At 41.2% G+C, this 13,599-nt stretch overlaps 1 protein-coding gene across 1 annotated transcript in view; it reads left to right on the top strand.

Annotated features, from left to right (window-relative positions):
- The window catches only part of ARMC9 (armadillo repeat containing 9), a 65,705-nt gene extending 54,352 nt beyond the window's left edge, over positions 1-11,353 (top strand). Inside the window, exons 23-25 of the mRNA XM_010176158.1 lie at positions 3,085-3,217; positions 7,769-7,941; positions 11,331-11,353. Coding sequence (XP_010174460.1) covers positions 3,085-3,217; positions 7,769-7,941; positions 11,331-11,353 — 329 coding nt within the window. The remainder of the gene's footprint in view (positions 1-3,084; positions 3,218-7,768; positions 7,942-11,330) is intronic.
- Positions 11,354-13,599: the final 2,246 nt, after the last annotated feature.

The following is a 13,599-nucleotide window of genomic DNA, read 5'->3' as shown; positions in this document are numbered from 1 at the left end:
AGCTGCAGCCCAGAGACAGTGCACTTCCCAGCAGGCAAAGCCCCTTACTTGATCAAATATACCCTTGTTTGGAACTAAATGAATCACTGTCTGCTGGCACCTGCAGGCTCTGTTGGCTAAGACCTCTGTATTAAAGTTGAAGGCAGCTGCAGTTATCGTCTTAGATTTGCAACTACATTCAAACCATAAAAGGTTGTGGAGGATGGGAAGCCTTGTGCTGTATAGCTACCTTGTGGATGATGCTGCTGAAGATTCTGTCCTTGCAACTTAAACTGAAATTAATGCAAACTCAGCTGGACCTGAGAGCTCAGAAACACATGATGGAATTTAAAAGCTTCTCAAATACTTCATTTCTGAACTTCTGATATCCACAGGATCATGGAACTTTGGACGTGGGATTTTCAACCTTCTTGCAGGGACTCATTAAGATTTCCAATTAGGGATTTAAGGCAAAATGTTCTGCAGTCTTAGATAAAGGGTCTTGCAGCATATCCGGTACAGAATTATTAATAAGTTCAGACAAAGCATGCCTTTACTTTGCTGAAAAATATGCTTTGAAGCAGTAAAGAAATAGCATACTTTTTTCCCTCTCTTCTTTTTTTTTTTAAATTTCCTAGAGGAAATTAAAAGGATTCTGAGAAAAGTAACCAAGGTCTTGCAGACAAGAATCTGCTTGTGTAATGCCTAGAGCTGATAAATGTAACGTGCTGAATAAAAGGCGTATGACAGAAGTCGATGAAACTCCTGTTCAAGATGGGCACTTGGGGTCTCACTGTTGTGTAGGAGTGAGAGCTGCTGTCCCCAAGCCTCGCTTTGTGCAGTAGCACCTTGAGTATAGCTGAGCCCGTTCTACAGGGAGGTGACAGCAACTCGGAACAGCAGAAGCCATAAACTGATCAAAAGCCTACTGACTCCACATAGTTCTGTCGTTTTCCTATATAGAAGGAAAAAAAAGGAGTTTTACATATTCATGCTTCTTAAAAGGAATCAAGCCAAGCAGATACCAAAGGTGTTCCTATTTCCTGTTTTAAAGTGGAATTGGATGCAATTTCTAAGGCATTATGCAGCCACCAGGAGCCTAGCGTGCCTTCTGAACCACATTTTGATAATATGTTGCCAGTGAAATGCCTTCACTCACCTTCGTCACCTTTTCTGTCTGACAGTTTGCTTGTAGAGATTTGTGTGGAGGGTTAAACAGGGAACCTAAGTAAGTCAACAAAGTGAATGTTGGTTCATTTTTCATGGAGAGTATTGATTTAAAGCCTTCATGCTGAAGAAATTCCTGCCAACTTTAATGTTTCATATTGTCAGAACTTTACTTGTAGCCTCTGTCTAAAACAATTTGTTAGCTGTTTTCAGTCAAAATTATATACAAGTGGATACAAGTAAGAGAACTAGATTATAGTCTCTTTTCTTGTAGAAAAATCTTGTGGGTCAGAATGTATGGTATATTGCAAGTTTATATGCATTATACTTGTAGAAAGGCAAATTATTTGTGTGTGTGGCAGAGACAATTCTTCCTAGCACTAATCCAGGCTATAAACCAACACCGAGCTACCTGAAGGATTGCCAGAGGTTTGTTTCAGGTTTTTGCAAGTAGTCAGTGAAATGCATGCTTGTCTGTCTTACTTTTTGGGATTTAGAAATGAGGATTAAGAGAAGAGAAAAGAGAGACTGCACTGCTGGATCCCCTGGTTGTTCATTATACAGGAATTTCATTCTGTATAATGGTATTGGACTGGGTCTTTGGACATCTCCTGGTTTTCAAAAGGTGGAAGGTTTTGTAATTCTTAAATTGGAAAGGCTTGGGTTGAAGACAATGGAAAATAAGCCCTTTCTCTTCTAGTGTCTTCTAAGATATGGCAGGGAACAGTACACAACAGAAAGGTGTAAAAATAATTGTACTGCTTCTAGAGACTCTCATCATGCCCTGCCAAACATCATTGCTGTGAAATAAATACGCAGTTTATTGAGTTCTGATCTTGATCTGATGGTCATTATGCAGTGCGAGGAACCTGCTCACTTCAGAATATGTGTTTTCCAGCATCACATGAATACGATGAGATTCAGAGTTTCATACAGTCAGGTTGTGAAATGAATAGTAAGAGACCAAAAGTGAAAAAACAGTTAGAATAAAAGCTTCATGTGACCAGTTAGCATCATCAAGGTCATATCTCAAGGAAGCTAAGTTTAGCCTCAAGAAACCTTGATTCTCTTTTGTTTTTCTAAAAATGAAAGCAGTTCTTAATGTCCTCCATGCCTGGATTCATTCATTATTTTATCTGTGTCCATCCTCCCATTTTCTAATTTAGGTAAAGAATCAATGATTCTGGCTCCTTTTTTTTTTGTTTTTTTTTTTTCTCCTGTGAGCAGGAAACTTGTGGACTAAAGATGAACCCTGGTCAACTTACTACACTTACTATGCTGAATCTTGCATCTGGTGCTGGGCAGCCAGATGGTTGTCTGAAAGTGACCTGATCTGCACCCATATCTGCATGTGAGAGCAAATCAGGACATGGGAGGAATAGAGCTAGGAATTTTCCCAAAACTCTGCTGAACTTGCACATCTTTGTAGCCTTGTGTCTCTCAGCAGACTGACTTGTCCTTCCCTTCTCCGTTAGTGCAAGGCAGAAAGTGAGGTATATTGAACAAGTGGAACAGACCTGAAGCCTGAGAGAAGTGTAAACCACTGGGTTTTGTCCACAGTGGCTGCCTGTTACTATGGATGCGTACAGACAACTGCAAGTGGTTGCATTCCTGTGGTTCTACTGAGATATCAGTCATTAGCAGGTGTATGTTAACCAGTGGTCCGCATGCTCCTAGCCCATTGCACATGCAGAGTGTAGCTGCTCTGAAAACCATCCAAGCATGTTTTACTTTCCAACTGCAGAGGACTGGAATTTTGCACACTTGCAGTTGGCTTGGTTCAACTGATGAGCCATAATGCACTCTGCCACCCTAACTCAGTAGCCTTGCCATTATCTCAAGGTTTCCTTCATGCAGCAGGAACTGTGACTTGATTGTGTTTCCAGTAAAATTGTAAAGAGACAACTCCTCACTGAACTGTGTTTCTTTTTTTAATAGCAGTTGAAATGAAGTCATCTACAGTATTCTCATCAGGCCATAGAATGGACCGAAGCATCCCAGCTGGTGACAATGTCTTGTCTTCCCGATCTCCTGATTTCACCCAGGACAAAGTAAATGGGCAGTCTCATAGGTATGATTTATACAGATGAGTATCTAAAAGTGCAAGAGTCTTAGGGGACTTACCAGCTAATTCCATGCTGCTGTAAAGACAGTTTGTGAAGTCATTTGATGTATGATGTAGTCTGGTCTGGGACAGCTGTGGTGGTGCTTGCCAAACAAAATACCCTTAGCTGTGCCAGAGGCAGCTGTTCAATTTCTAAGCATCTGGTCCAGAATGGGAGAAATCTCAAGCAAGACATTGTTAATGAACTTCACATGCATGCACAATGCAGTCTTCTGCAAATATAACTTCCTGATTGCTTCCTTAGATGACTCGACTCTAACCCATGAAAAATTATTTATTAGTAAAGAAATAGGTAGGACTGTGGGAACAGGGCAGCAATTAATTTAGAGAAGGAAGAAAAATTAAGAATTTAATTTAAGTGGATTCAGAGTGTTTAAACATGGTGAGTTGCTAGCACTGCTGACCAGGGTCCCCGATTTATCCACTAGACAGGTATAGCAAGGGAGGCAATATTGTGAGTTTTCCCAGCAATAGGTTTCAACTCTTCCTTGAAACAATTTCTGTCAAAAGAAGATGAAAGATCTTGCTCTCCTTCTCCTGTTCATACCTTGAGCTCTCTGTGAAGCCTTTGTCATGTGTAGGACTGTGATGTTATATCTTGGATGGGAACTAGGAATTCATTAGCAATTGGACCAAGGTGTACCGAAGTTTTGCAGGGCTCGCATGTGTCCTTCAGACATTAACAGCTTTTTCCTATAGCTAATTTGATTGGCCAAGTTTTAAACAGTAAGTGTAGAGAAATTTTAAAAGCAAGTACATTCCAGAATTAAAACACAGAATGGGTGGAGATGTGTTAAAGGAAAGGTTTTACCAACCCTTTATGGATGTTATTTTTCAGAAATTCTTAGTTATTTGTGTCAGTTAAAGCTCCGGTGCCTCTGAAAACTGGACTCTCTGTTTAGAGCTTTGTTTCCTTCTGGCCTACAGATGCCTGTGTGTGGTTTTAGGGTTTTTGGGGGGTTTGGTGTGGTTTTGGGTTGTTGGAACTTTTTTTTTTTTCCCCAGTTGTGCTATTTAAATGCTGAGATCTGAGAAACTGTATATTGTCAACAAACTATCACTGGTTAGCAGCTGAAGTGCTTAGTAGTCATACCCCTATCCCAGCATTATTTGTTTTATTTCTGTTGCCTGTCCTAACAGTAGCTAAGCACATACTCCAAATACAAATAGACCATGAGAATTCTATGGCCAAATTGCTTGCTTTGTGATAGAGAGAGAGATTATTTTTCAGGCTTTGGCTTGCAAGAAGTCATAAATTGTCAGCATCTTGCCCCTCACCTTAGTGATAGGCTTTGCTTCTCTACAGTCATAATCTATTATCAAAAAGACACGTCTCATTAATCTTTATCTTTTCTTCATAAATGTATGTCTAAATCTCAGTAATAGATGGATCTCTATCTGAAGGCACAGGTGCAGTATCCTGCAGAAGAAGATAATATCTTTTCATTGCGTGCATCCTCAGCATATGTGCAGTGATTTGTATTTACAAATGCAACCTCAAATTACGGATATAGGAATGTAGCCATTCACAGTCCAAGCGAACACGGGGTTTCCTATGTCAAGAGTCTTTTGTTAATATGTTGGTGTTGCAATAGCTAGACCTGCCTTTTCATTCTTTTCATTCTTGGAAGCATACTTTAATTTGTTTGCAAAACAAACAGAGCAAATAAATCACTGCTTTGGTCATAGTTTTGACCCCTGTAAGAGATGTCTCCTTCCTAGAAGAGGTATGTATGAGAAAAGGAGGGCTGAGTTGTGATGAAGCGGTCACTGCTGCTTCCCCTCTTCCTTAGCAGTATAAATTGGGAATTTAACTGCACAGAGATCAGTGAAATTCCGCTAAATCAGTCTGAGAGACAAATGAGGCCCTAGTAGTGATATGTCTATTGCAGTGGTTTTATTTCCACAGGAACAAATTATTGTTCTAGCTGATAAATGTCAGACTGGCAGCTGCCCCTGCATTGCTTTTCCCTGCTGCATTTTGCTCGTGTAAGAATATAGATCGGTTGTGCTTTTTAGCTAATCAAGGATAAATTTGTAATAAGGCTTGAGTCTACGTATTCAGTATCTTCAGTATCATCAGAATAAAGAGCTTAAACTCTGCAGAACCTTCTTAGGTGTCTAATGGTCTTGCTTTTCTGATCATCTGGTAAAAATTGCCCAAAGTCTGAGTGTATTTCTCTTGGAGAAAATAGCCTAACTCATCTTTGTATGTTCAAGTCCTGTCACGTCTCCTGGTTGATTATTCCAATCCCAATGTCAGTCTGTTGTGCACTTTTTTATAGACAATTATTTCATTTTTTCCAAGTAAGCAGTTTTCTTTCTTCTCAATGCAAATGTAGGTTTCTGGTGAGTTTGGCATTTTTTTGGTTCGTTGAGGTTTTTTTTTGTTCTAGCACTTGTTCTCAAATTACCACACCTTGTGGTAAATGACTTCTTTGCCAAATACTACAGAACATTTTCCCACAGTAGATTTTGCTTCTTCTTTCTTCATTTCATCAAGTTCTAAAAGATGCCAAATAGCAGTTTTCTGTGTTATTCTGAGGACTAATTCTTTTCTATTGATCTTGGTTTCTTTATTGATGTAGTAAAAGATGAGGTGGTCCTGTGCCACCTGAGCACATGGAGACTGAGATCTGCTCTGCATCCTGTCAGACAAACAGCAGGTTTTTTTCTAACTTTACAGTGTTTGCTACCATCTTATTTTATACAATCTTTTAGTGAAGAGTTTGCAATGATGTGAGCCCTCCTGTGTGACCGCTGTGTATCACTCTCTTCGGTATAGTGGCTCTGGCTGCATTACTTTGCTTTGTCTCCGAAGTGCTTACAGTCTAGCTGCCTAGGTTACTGCAGTGAAACTATGTGAAGATTGTTGATGGCTCTAAAAACACGCTTTAGTGTATGGGGAATACAGATCCAGGGATTTGTTATCTATTGCTGAATAAGGAAAACAAAAAAAGCTCATTTATGGCTCAAAAACTGCTGTGAGTTTATTGGATCTTTCTTTTTTATCTGCTTTAGCATATCATAGTACACATAAGGTTGCCATGAAGAGCACTCATGAATTGAAAACCCAGCTCTTGAACCAAAGTAATAAAATGACAAAAAAGCAATAACAGTAGGACTGTTTTACACAGAGAGATATTTAAATATGCCTGTGATCCAGGGCTTGGTGTTTTATCTAGCCAATCTTACTTTTTTTGGTTTTGTTTTGCTAATATGTTTCTGCTGCCATCTGCCACCTCCTCCTTTGAAATGAGACAAGTGTAATACCTGTAATACACCGAGATAGGTAGGGGACTGCAGAGATGGCTCTTAGCAGACCAATTAGCATGTCTCTTTCCTTACAGTTAGCTTATACATATGCAAAATACAGACAATTAATGCTATTTAAAATACAAAAGAAACACTTGCTCAAATCTCCCTGCAAGGTGAAGCAGGGCTATGGAAGGGCTAATCAGGACTGACTCAGCAGCATTCCCAGCCGAGGAGGGGAGATTAAATGTCTTCAAAATCCTCCTAATCACCCTTTCTGATAGTCACAAAGGGTTCTTTTGATGGAGCTAATAACACGGGGACCATTTTAATCGCCTGTCTTTAGATGACACCTATTTCGATCTCCTGCCTTTGCCTCTGCTTTTATTTCCTTTTTAAATATGATGAGCTTTTTCATGTAGCTGTTATTTCTGTTTAACCTTTTCTCCTTTTTAGAGAAAGTTGACTCACTAGAGTAAATACGAATATAGATTCAGAATTATTTTACAAAGTTGCTATTTCCTCCATTTTTGTACCTGGGAAAGAATATATTGATGCTGGGGGCAGGGAAGGACAGTATATCCTCTCACAGTCATGGACTAAATTTTAAAGAATGATATTCTCGCAGCACATGTGGACTGTGAAATAGCAGCAGCTGGTTCATGTTCTCAGTGTGAACAAGGAACCTGTGTGCTTAAGGAATTTATTTCATAGATGCCATCACAGCTTTTTGCTCTTTTGACAAAGCTTTCAGGGAGTTCTACAAGTCTTCTTGCAGCTGGGAGCCCAGGGAGGCTGCCTGTGTCTGACAAGATTGTGACCTATACTTGGGAGAAAGAATAGTGTCTGTGCCCTAAAATGATGTATTCCTGTGCTGTAGCATATCTATATGGGTTTTTTGCACCTCAGATTGAGTCTATGTGTGATAAATACAATGGAAAACAAGCTAAAGATCTGTTACTTGTTTGCAGGGAATTTAACTGAATCTGTTCAATCCTGTTGTCCAAAGAACCAGGTTTGAGTAGGATAGCTCGATAGAGCCAGGTTTAGAGGCTGTGTGGTGAGTACATTGCTCCAGGGCAGTACCTGTGGTGCCATGTTCCTTTCCATTTGCAATCTGCCTGGATTTTGAGCAGTTTGTCATGCTGTCACAACACATACTGCAAGTTTCACTTGGTTGCAGACATAGTATGTGTACATTTTTCTCCACACATTGCTAACCCTTTCCATCTCCCCCTACAGTGAGTTTCCCTCAGCCTTCACCAGCAAACCCAAGATCCCTCGCACTCCTGAAGTGCAGAGTGCCAGCCCTAGAAAGGGAAAGGTCCCAGCCATTGCCCCCCAGTTCTCTCAGTCTGGACCCCAACAAACAAGCCGTCCCAGCTCCTCAGGATCATCCACAAGGAGCAGACAGAGTAAGTGGAAAAAGTCATCATTCTTTTTGTCAGTCCTTGGGGTGGGAAAGGAGGGAACACTGTAGTAGCTCTCCAGGAATTAAATCGTATGCTACAAATGTGCCAGGAGTATATGACATTGTACTTGTACATCCTGCAGATGACAACCATGTAATTGTTTCTGCTGAACACTGCTCCTATTTCCAGGCTGTCATGTGAGCAGTTGAGACATGCTTTTTCCTGTCTCTGGGTGGAGAAAAGTGGCCCAAATTCTCAGAAGTTGGGGAGAAGCTTTTAGTCTCAGATTAGACTTTCTCTAGATGTCGTTATTATTTCATTTTCTTTAAAAACTTGTTCACTCTGCTGTGTAACTTGTTTCATGTTCTTGAATGTGGATCCCTGGGTGTGTCTACACTGCAGCTGAATGTAGATCACATGTCAGGCAGTTCAGAAGATGGGCTCAGGACAGCCAAGCATGGTGTACTGCTTGTGGCAATCATTCTGCTCAAGACTTGTATTTAAAAACCATATGGACATGTCCTTGCCTGAAGAAGTGTAAGCAGTACTAGTTTGCAGTGGACTCAGAAGAGAGGAGGGCTGTGATCCTGAGGTTGAAGGCAAAAGATGGGCACTTGCTTTAAGCCAGCCAACCTAAGCCCAGTAAAGTTGATCTCAGATGCTCACACAACAGTAAATGTGTATGGTGTGTAAACTGAGGAGATTTTGGGGGGAGAGAGGGAGAAGAAAGGTGCATTCTTCAATAGGAGTAAGCTTTTTCTGTGGAGTGCAGATAGGACTAGCTGGAGCCAGTGTCAATGAAAATGGCAGGAGCTAAGTGCTGTACATTCTTGTTCCAAAAGTGTCACAAGAAGTTTAGTGATGATTATTTGATCACAATGTAACATCAGCTGTACGTTTTAGCTGTAACTGTTATCTTTAAACACTTCCCAAAAACACGGTAGCTCATAGTATTTTGTAAACTTTCCCAAGAAATCTGAGGTATGTGTGTATCATGAGCTCCACATTACAGGTAGGGAAAATGAAATGCAGGGAATTGAATAATGTAGTAAATCATCAGAAGAGCTGGAAAGAGCTTCCTAAGTCTTCAGTGTTGTGCACTCACTGTTGTTCCACTCAGTTGCATGTGCAGGGAGATGGAGTGGTTTCATTCAGGGAGTAGGGGTGAGGCAATGGAAGGGGATGTCCTTGGTGGTAAAGGGGAGGCTTTGACCTAGAGTACTTGCTTGAACAGCCCTGTGCTTAGGTAATACTGTTAGCTCTTTCAGCTTTACTTTTGCTTCATATGCCCCGTGTTTTACCGCTGACATCAGTGCTTTCTGTTTCCTGTGATAGAAGCACTGTTCTGCCCTGACTGAATGTGGTGTTAACACCCAGGAGTCTGTCCCTGGTTTCTGTTTCAGTTCATTTACAAAAGCACTAGCCCATTGAAAAGGAGAAGCTCTGCTGAAGAAGGGAAAAGCATACTGTTTGTGTGAACAAAAACTCCTCCTCATGTTCTGGTTTCTCCAGGGCAGCTTTACACCCCTGGGGGTGTGTGTGCTATGAAAGGTGACGTGCACCTGCAGCTCTCGTAGGGCTCTGGAGTAAGTTCCTTTTCCAGTGGCACAGTGTATAATGTATCTTATTTTGAAATTGCATTAAAGCAGAGTCTGATCAGAGTTCTACATCACTTGGGTTTCTCTGTTGATTCAGTGTATGTAATTTGTAAGTCCAGACTCCTGGCCTCTTTTAACTTTGCTTGGATAGTATTTGTCTTACAATATACCTCTTATCTTTGCTGTGTCTGTGCATCCTAAAACTGAATGTACAGCAGGCATCACATCTCATTATATGTCCATTTACCTTTTCTCCAGAATTTTCTATTGAGGTTCCAGGTAACTGTTTTCTATCTGTCCATGTGTGCCATGAGACAGACTTGGTGTCAACAACTGAACGTGAAACTTCTATCTTCCTGCTAAAAATGGCAAAGAAATTAATTTGCAAACAAGTCATCTTCCATTCACTCTGTGTGTATGTATTCTGTGGTGGTGTCTGCTGTCACAGAGCACCTACGAGTTATTGTCCTTCTCACAATGCCTTTCACACAGGTTTTTATGTTTGGAAAAAGTGACAGGAAGGTGATGAGGAGCAGATTTTTAAGGACTAAAAAGGGCTTTAAGCATCTATGTCCAAACCTGAGGTTCTCAAAGATAATGAAATTCCCAGTTGTTACTTAAAGGTGTGGGGAGGCATCTGAAGCAGCTGAGCCCTGATGTTTCCCTAGTAAAGCTCTGTGCTACTCTTCCTTTAATTTCCTAGTGGACTCATCTGAGTGTCAAAAATGGTATCAGATGCACAGATATTGGCGCCTCCTATTTGCCTGCTGCATAGCTATGCAGGTTTTTACCTGATGTACAGTCTGTCCCAGTTTGTGGGAGGCTAAAGGTTTTGGGATCCACAGTTTTTGGGATCCACAAACTAAAGACAGGCTGTCTTTAGTTTGTGGATTTCTTGGTATTGCTGGAGAAATACAAGTTTTTATAGCTGATGGGCATGATGAGAAAAATCTTGAGTTTCTGGTTGTACTTACCTGATGTGCTCACTTATTTTAGAGACACATTTTTAGCTTGCTTTTAATATTTATTATAGGTATATTTTCTGGAAATAAGTTGCTTTTACATAAACCCAGCTGAACTGCTCCTCTTGGAGCATGGAGTGTGTGGAATGCCTGAGGAATGCAGAGGAAGCACAGGTACTTAGTGCAGCTACAGGCCTGGGGCCAGATTCCTGCCTGAGATGTAGCCCTGTACTTTTAGCCGAGCTCTAAAGCTGCACCTTAAAGCAAAACTGAGCTCTTTCAAATAAAACCAGGGATGCTGTGATTTTTTTGTGGATTCCACTTCCTAGCTGGTACAGGGATGACACTGGCAGTGTGACTAGAACAGAGGGTGGACCTCCAAATCTAAATTTTCTCAACTATGCTTATGTCCTCCATGTGGACATGATTGAATGGTTTAATCTGTCCTGTTCCTGCATCTGTTCTGAACTCCTCTGCACGGGCATGCTCAAGCTGTTTGCAATATACCAAGTTCTGTCTAGGGCACAGTGGAGCTAGAGTAGTACAATAATCTCTACCAGAAGAACAGGAATTATTTTTGTCAGGAGTCCAATTGGGCCCTAGTGACTCCCTGCTCCTCCACAAGTTCTTTCTGTGTCCACTGACAAGTGGTTGCCATAAATACATTCTGCATTTTTAAGTTGCAACATCAGTGGTTAAGGTGCCTTTGTGCATGTTCTTTGTGTTGTTTATGTCACTGTACAGGTTGAACAAGTGTTGCCCTCAGGCAGCTCCTGTCTTGTAATAAATCCTGCTTTCAGCTGACAGACCCTTTCTCACTGTTTTTCTGCAGGCAGCCAGTCCTACAGGAAGTGAGAACAGTTCCTTTCCTCGAGAATCACCTGTCACATTGTTGAAGGACAGAGCCAGCTTCCTGTAATGAGCTTTACTGGCGACCTGCTGAGAAGAGAGTGAGGTTATTGACCTTGCAGTGCATACGCCTCACATGGTGATTCAGGGATTATCTGATGGGAGGTGTCTGTTGTCATCTCCAAAGCTGGCTAAGACAAGGACCTCGTTATTACAGTTCAAGGTCTCAGCAGCAGCCCAGGACTGATATGGGAGATGGATGTAGTCCCAATGTCTCTGATAGTTTACTCTAAAGTGACATTGCCACCTTGAGAAGAAACTCCTGCTCTCTGCTTTCTGTGTCAGAGTAAATGGCCTTTGGAGTCGGTATGTGGGGCTCAGCACAGGAATCTGACCAAGCAACTGTCTTGTTTACGTATTGCTTGCTGAATTAGTCCACCTCTTGCTTTTTTAAACTTATGCCTTTGTGAATGAGTTGGGAGATATCTGTGTTCAGAGGATCTGTACTAGGAGGGAAAATGTATGCCATATGTGCAGAGCCTCACTACCTAGAGCAGTCCTGTGTGGAGTGAGATCTGTGTTTGGTCACCACAGACTGGAGAGAAAGTAGTTCATCAACTTGTGATTGACCTGTGGCAGTTGAAAAACACTGTGGCAGTGCCCACAGCAGCATCCATGCTCGGCTCTGAGGATCTGATCAGCAGCTTTATCTGCAGCAATTACTCCTATTTTTTTCTTCCTACATTATTTCTTTTTTTTCCTTAATTTTGCTGTTTAAAATTTGTGGAATTAAAAATTCCTTTTTTTCCACTGGAATTAAGAACTTTTTCTTCATTCATAGGAGAAACCATGGGAATGTGAACAGAGCAGAAGCAACTTTCGCTTTATTTGTGGCTGTGGACAATCTTCTTTGGTCTTTGTTGCTTTTTCATGTTCTTCACTTCGGAGCAATGACTGGTTATGTCTTTATGGAACTTGTGCTGGTCTTTAGTGAACATGAAGTGCTGGTTAGGCAAGAGAGATCAGGAAGCTCCACTAAATAAAGGCAGTTAATTCTGCCAGTGAATTATGAAGCTAGTGCTGTTTGTTGTTCTTTCTCTCAAAAGTAACACTGACCAGGAAACTAACTGAAGTCTTCACTGGGGGTTGGCTTTTTGGTAACATTCCCTCATGTGACAGCTGTCAGGACAACAGAAATGCAGTTTATCTTGAAACTTGGCTGCTGCTGAGACAGAAACGGACAAAAAGCACGGAGTATATTTGCCGTAAGCAGACTTCAAAAGGAAATGCTTTAACAGGTACAAAAAGGGAGAAGGTAAAGTGTTTGTTTTGGAGTTTCACCTTGAGAAACAAACAAGTGAAATGCAGCCTGAAAGGTAAAGTGACTCTAACAGTGATGCTACCTTCCCATAAAGAGTTGTAAAGCCACCCATCGTTTCCATAGGACCAGAAGAAAGCTTTATGCTTGTGGTGAGACTTTGAATTGTGCCTCTTGGTGTGTGGTGGCAACTGAAGAGCCAAGGCCGTTTCCTGGTGTGATGGAGTTGCCATGAGACCCACCAAGATCAGTGGTGCTGTGTCACATGTTTGTAGAAAGGGCTCCCATGCACAAGTTCAGGTAACCTCTTTGGATAATAGACTTTAAGTTGAAATCAGGATGTTTTGTAGGAGAAAATATCCCACAGTTTAAAATTAAGTCATATTCATGTGGAAGTTACCATGTATTGCTCAGTAACTTCAGGGTGTCCACAGGCCTAACACAAAGCAGGAAGAGTACAGGTGTTGCTTTAACTCCCAAACTACATAGGACATAAAGTGATTATAGACACTTGATAGCCCCTGTGACATAGATCTCCGTGCTAGACAAAGAAATCACAGAAAATTTCTGACTCCTGCTTAGGTTCATCCATCTCCTCTCAGAATTTATAAACACAGTTAGTGGAAAAATGTCTTCTGGTTCACAAAAGGGCAGTAATGGAAAACAGCCATAAAAACTCACCTAGTGCTTTGCCAGGGTAGGCAGCTTTTTTTTTTCCCCTGAAATGCTGTCTTTTTTCCAGCATGTAATATCAATGGCCAAGGTGTTAGCACTGAAGTGCTAAGCACGTTTATTTGCATATGCGGATAACAGGGAATACTCCAGCAGCTGAGTTTTATTTATATTACAGCAGTGCTGACTTTCATGGTGGGGCAGACCTGATTCTCTGAGATGCAGAGCAGCTTTTGAAAAGCGTAAACTATTTCTTTTGGTG

Source organism: Antrostomus carolinensis, unplaced genomic scaffold (assembly GCF_000700745.2).
Source record: "Antrostomus carolinensis isolate BGI_N321 unplaced genomic scaffold, ASM70074v2 scaffold5379, whole genome shotgun sequence".
Taxonomy (NCBI): domain Eukaryota; kingdom Metazoa; phylum Chordata; class Aves; order Caprimulgiformes; family Caprimulgidae; genus Antrostomus; species Antrostomus carolinensis.
Note: the sequence above shows the minus strand (reverse complement) of the source record. Positions and strands in the feature narration are given on the sequence as shown.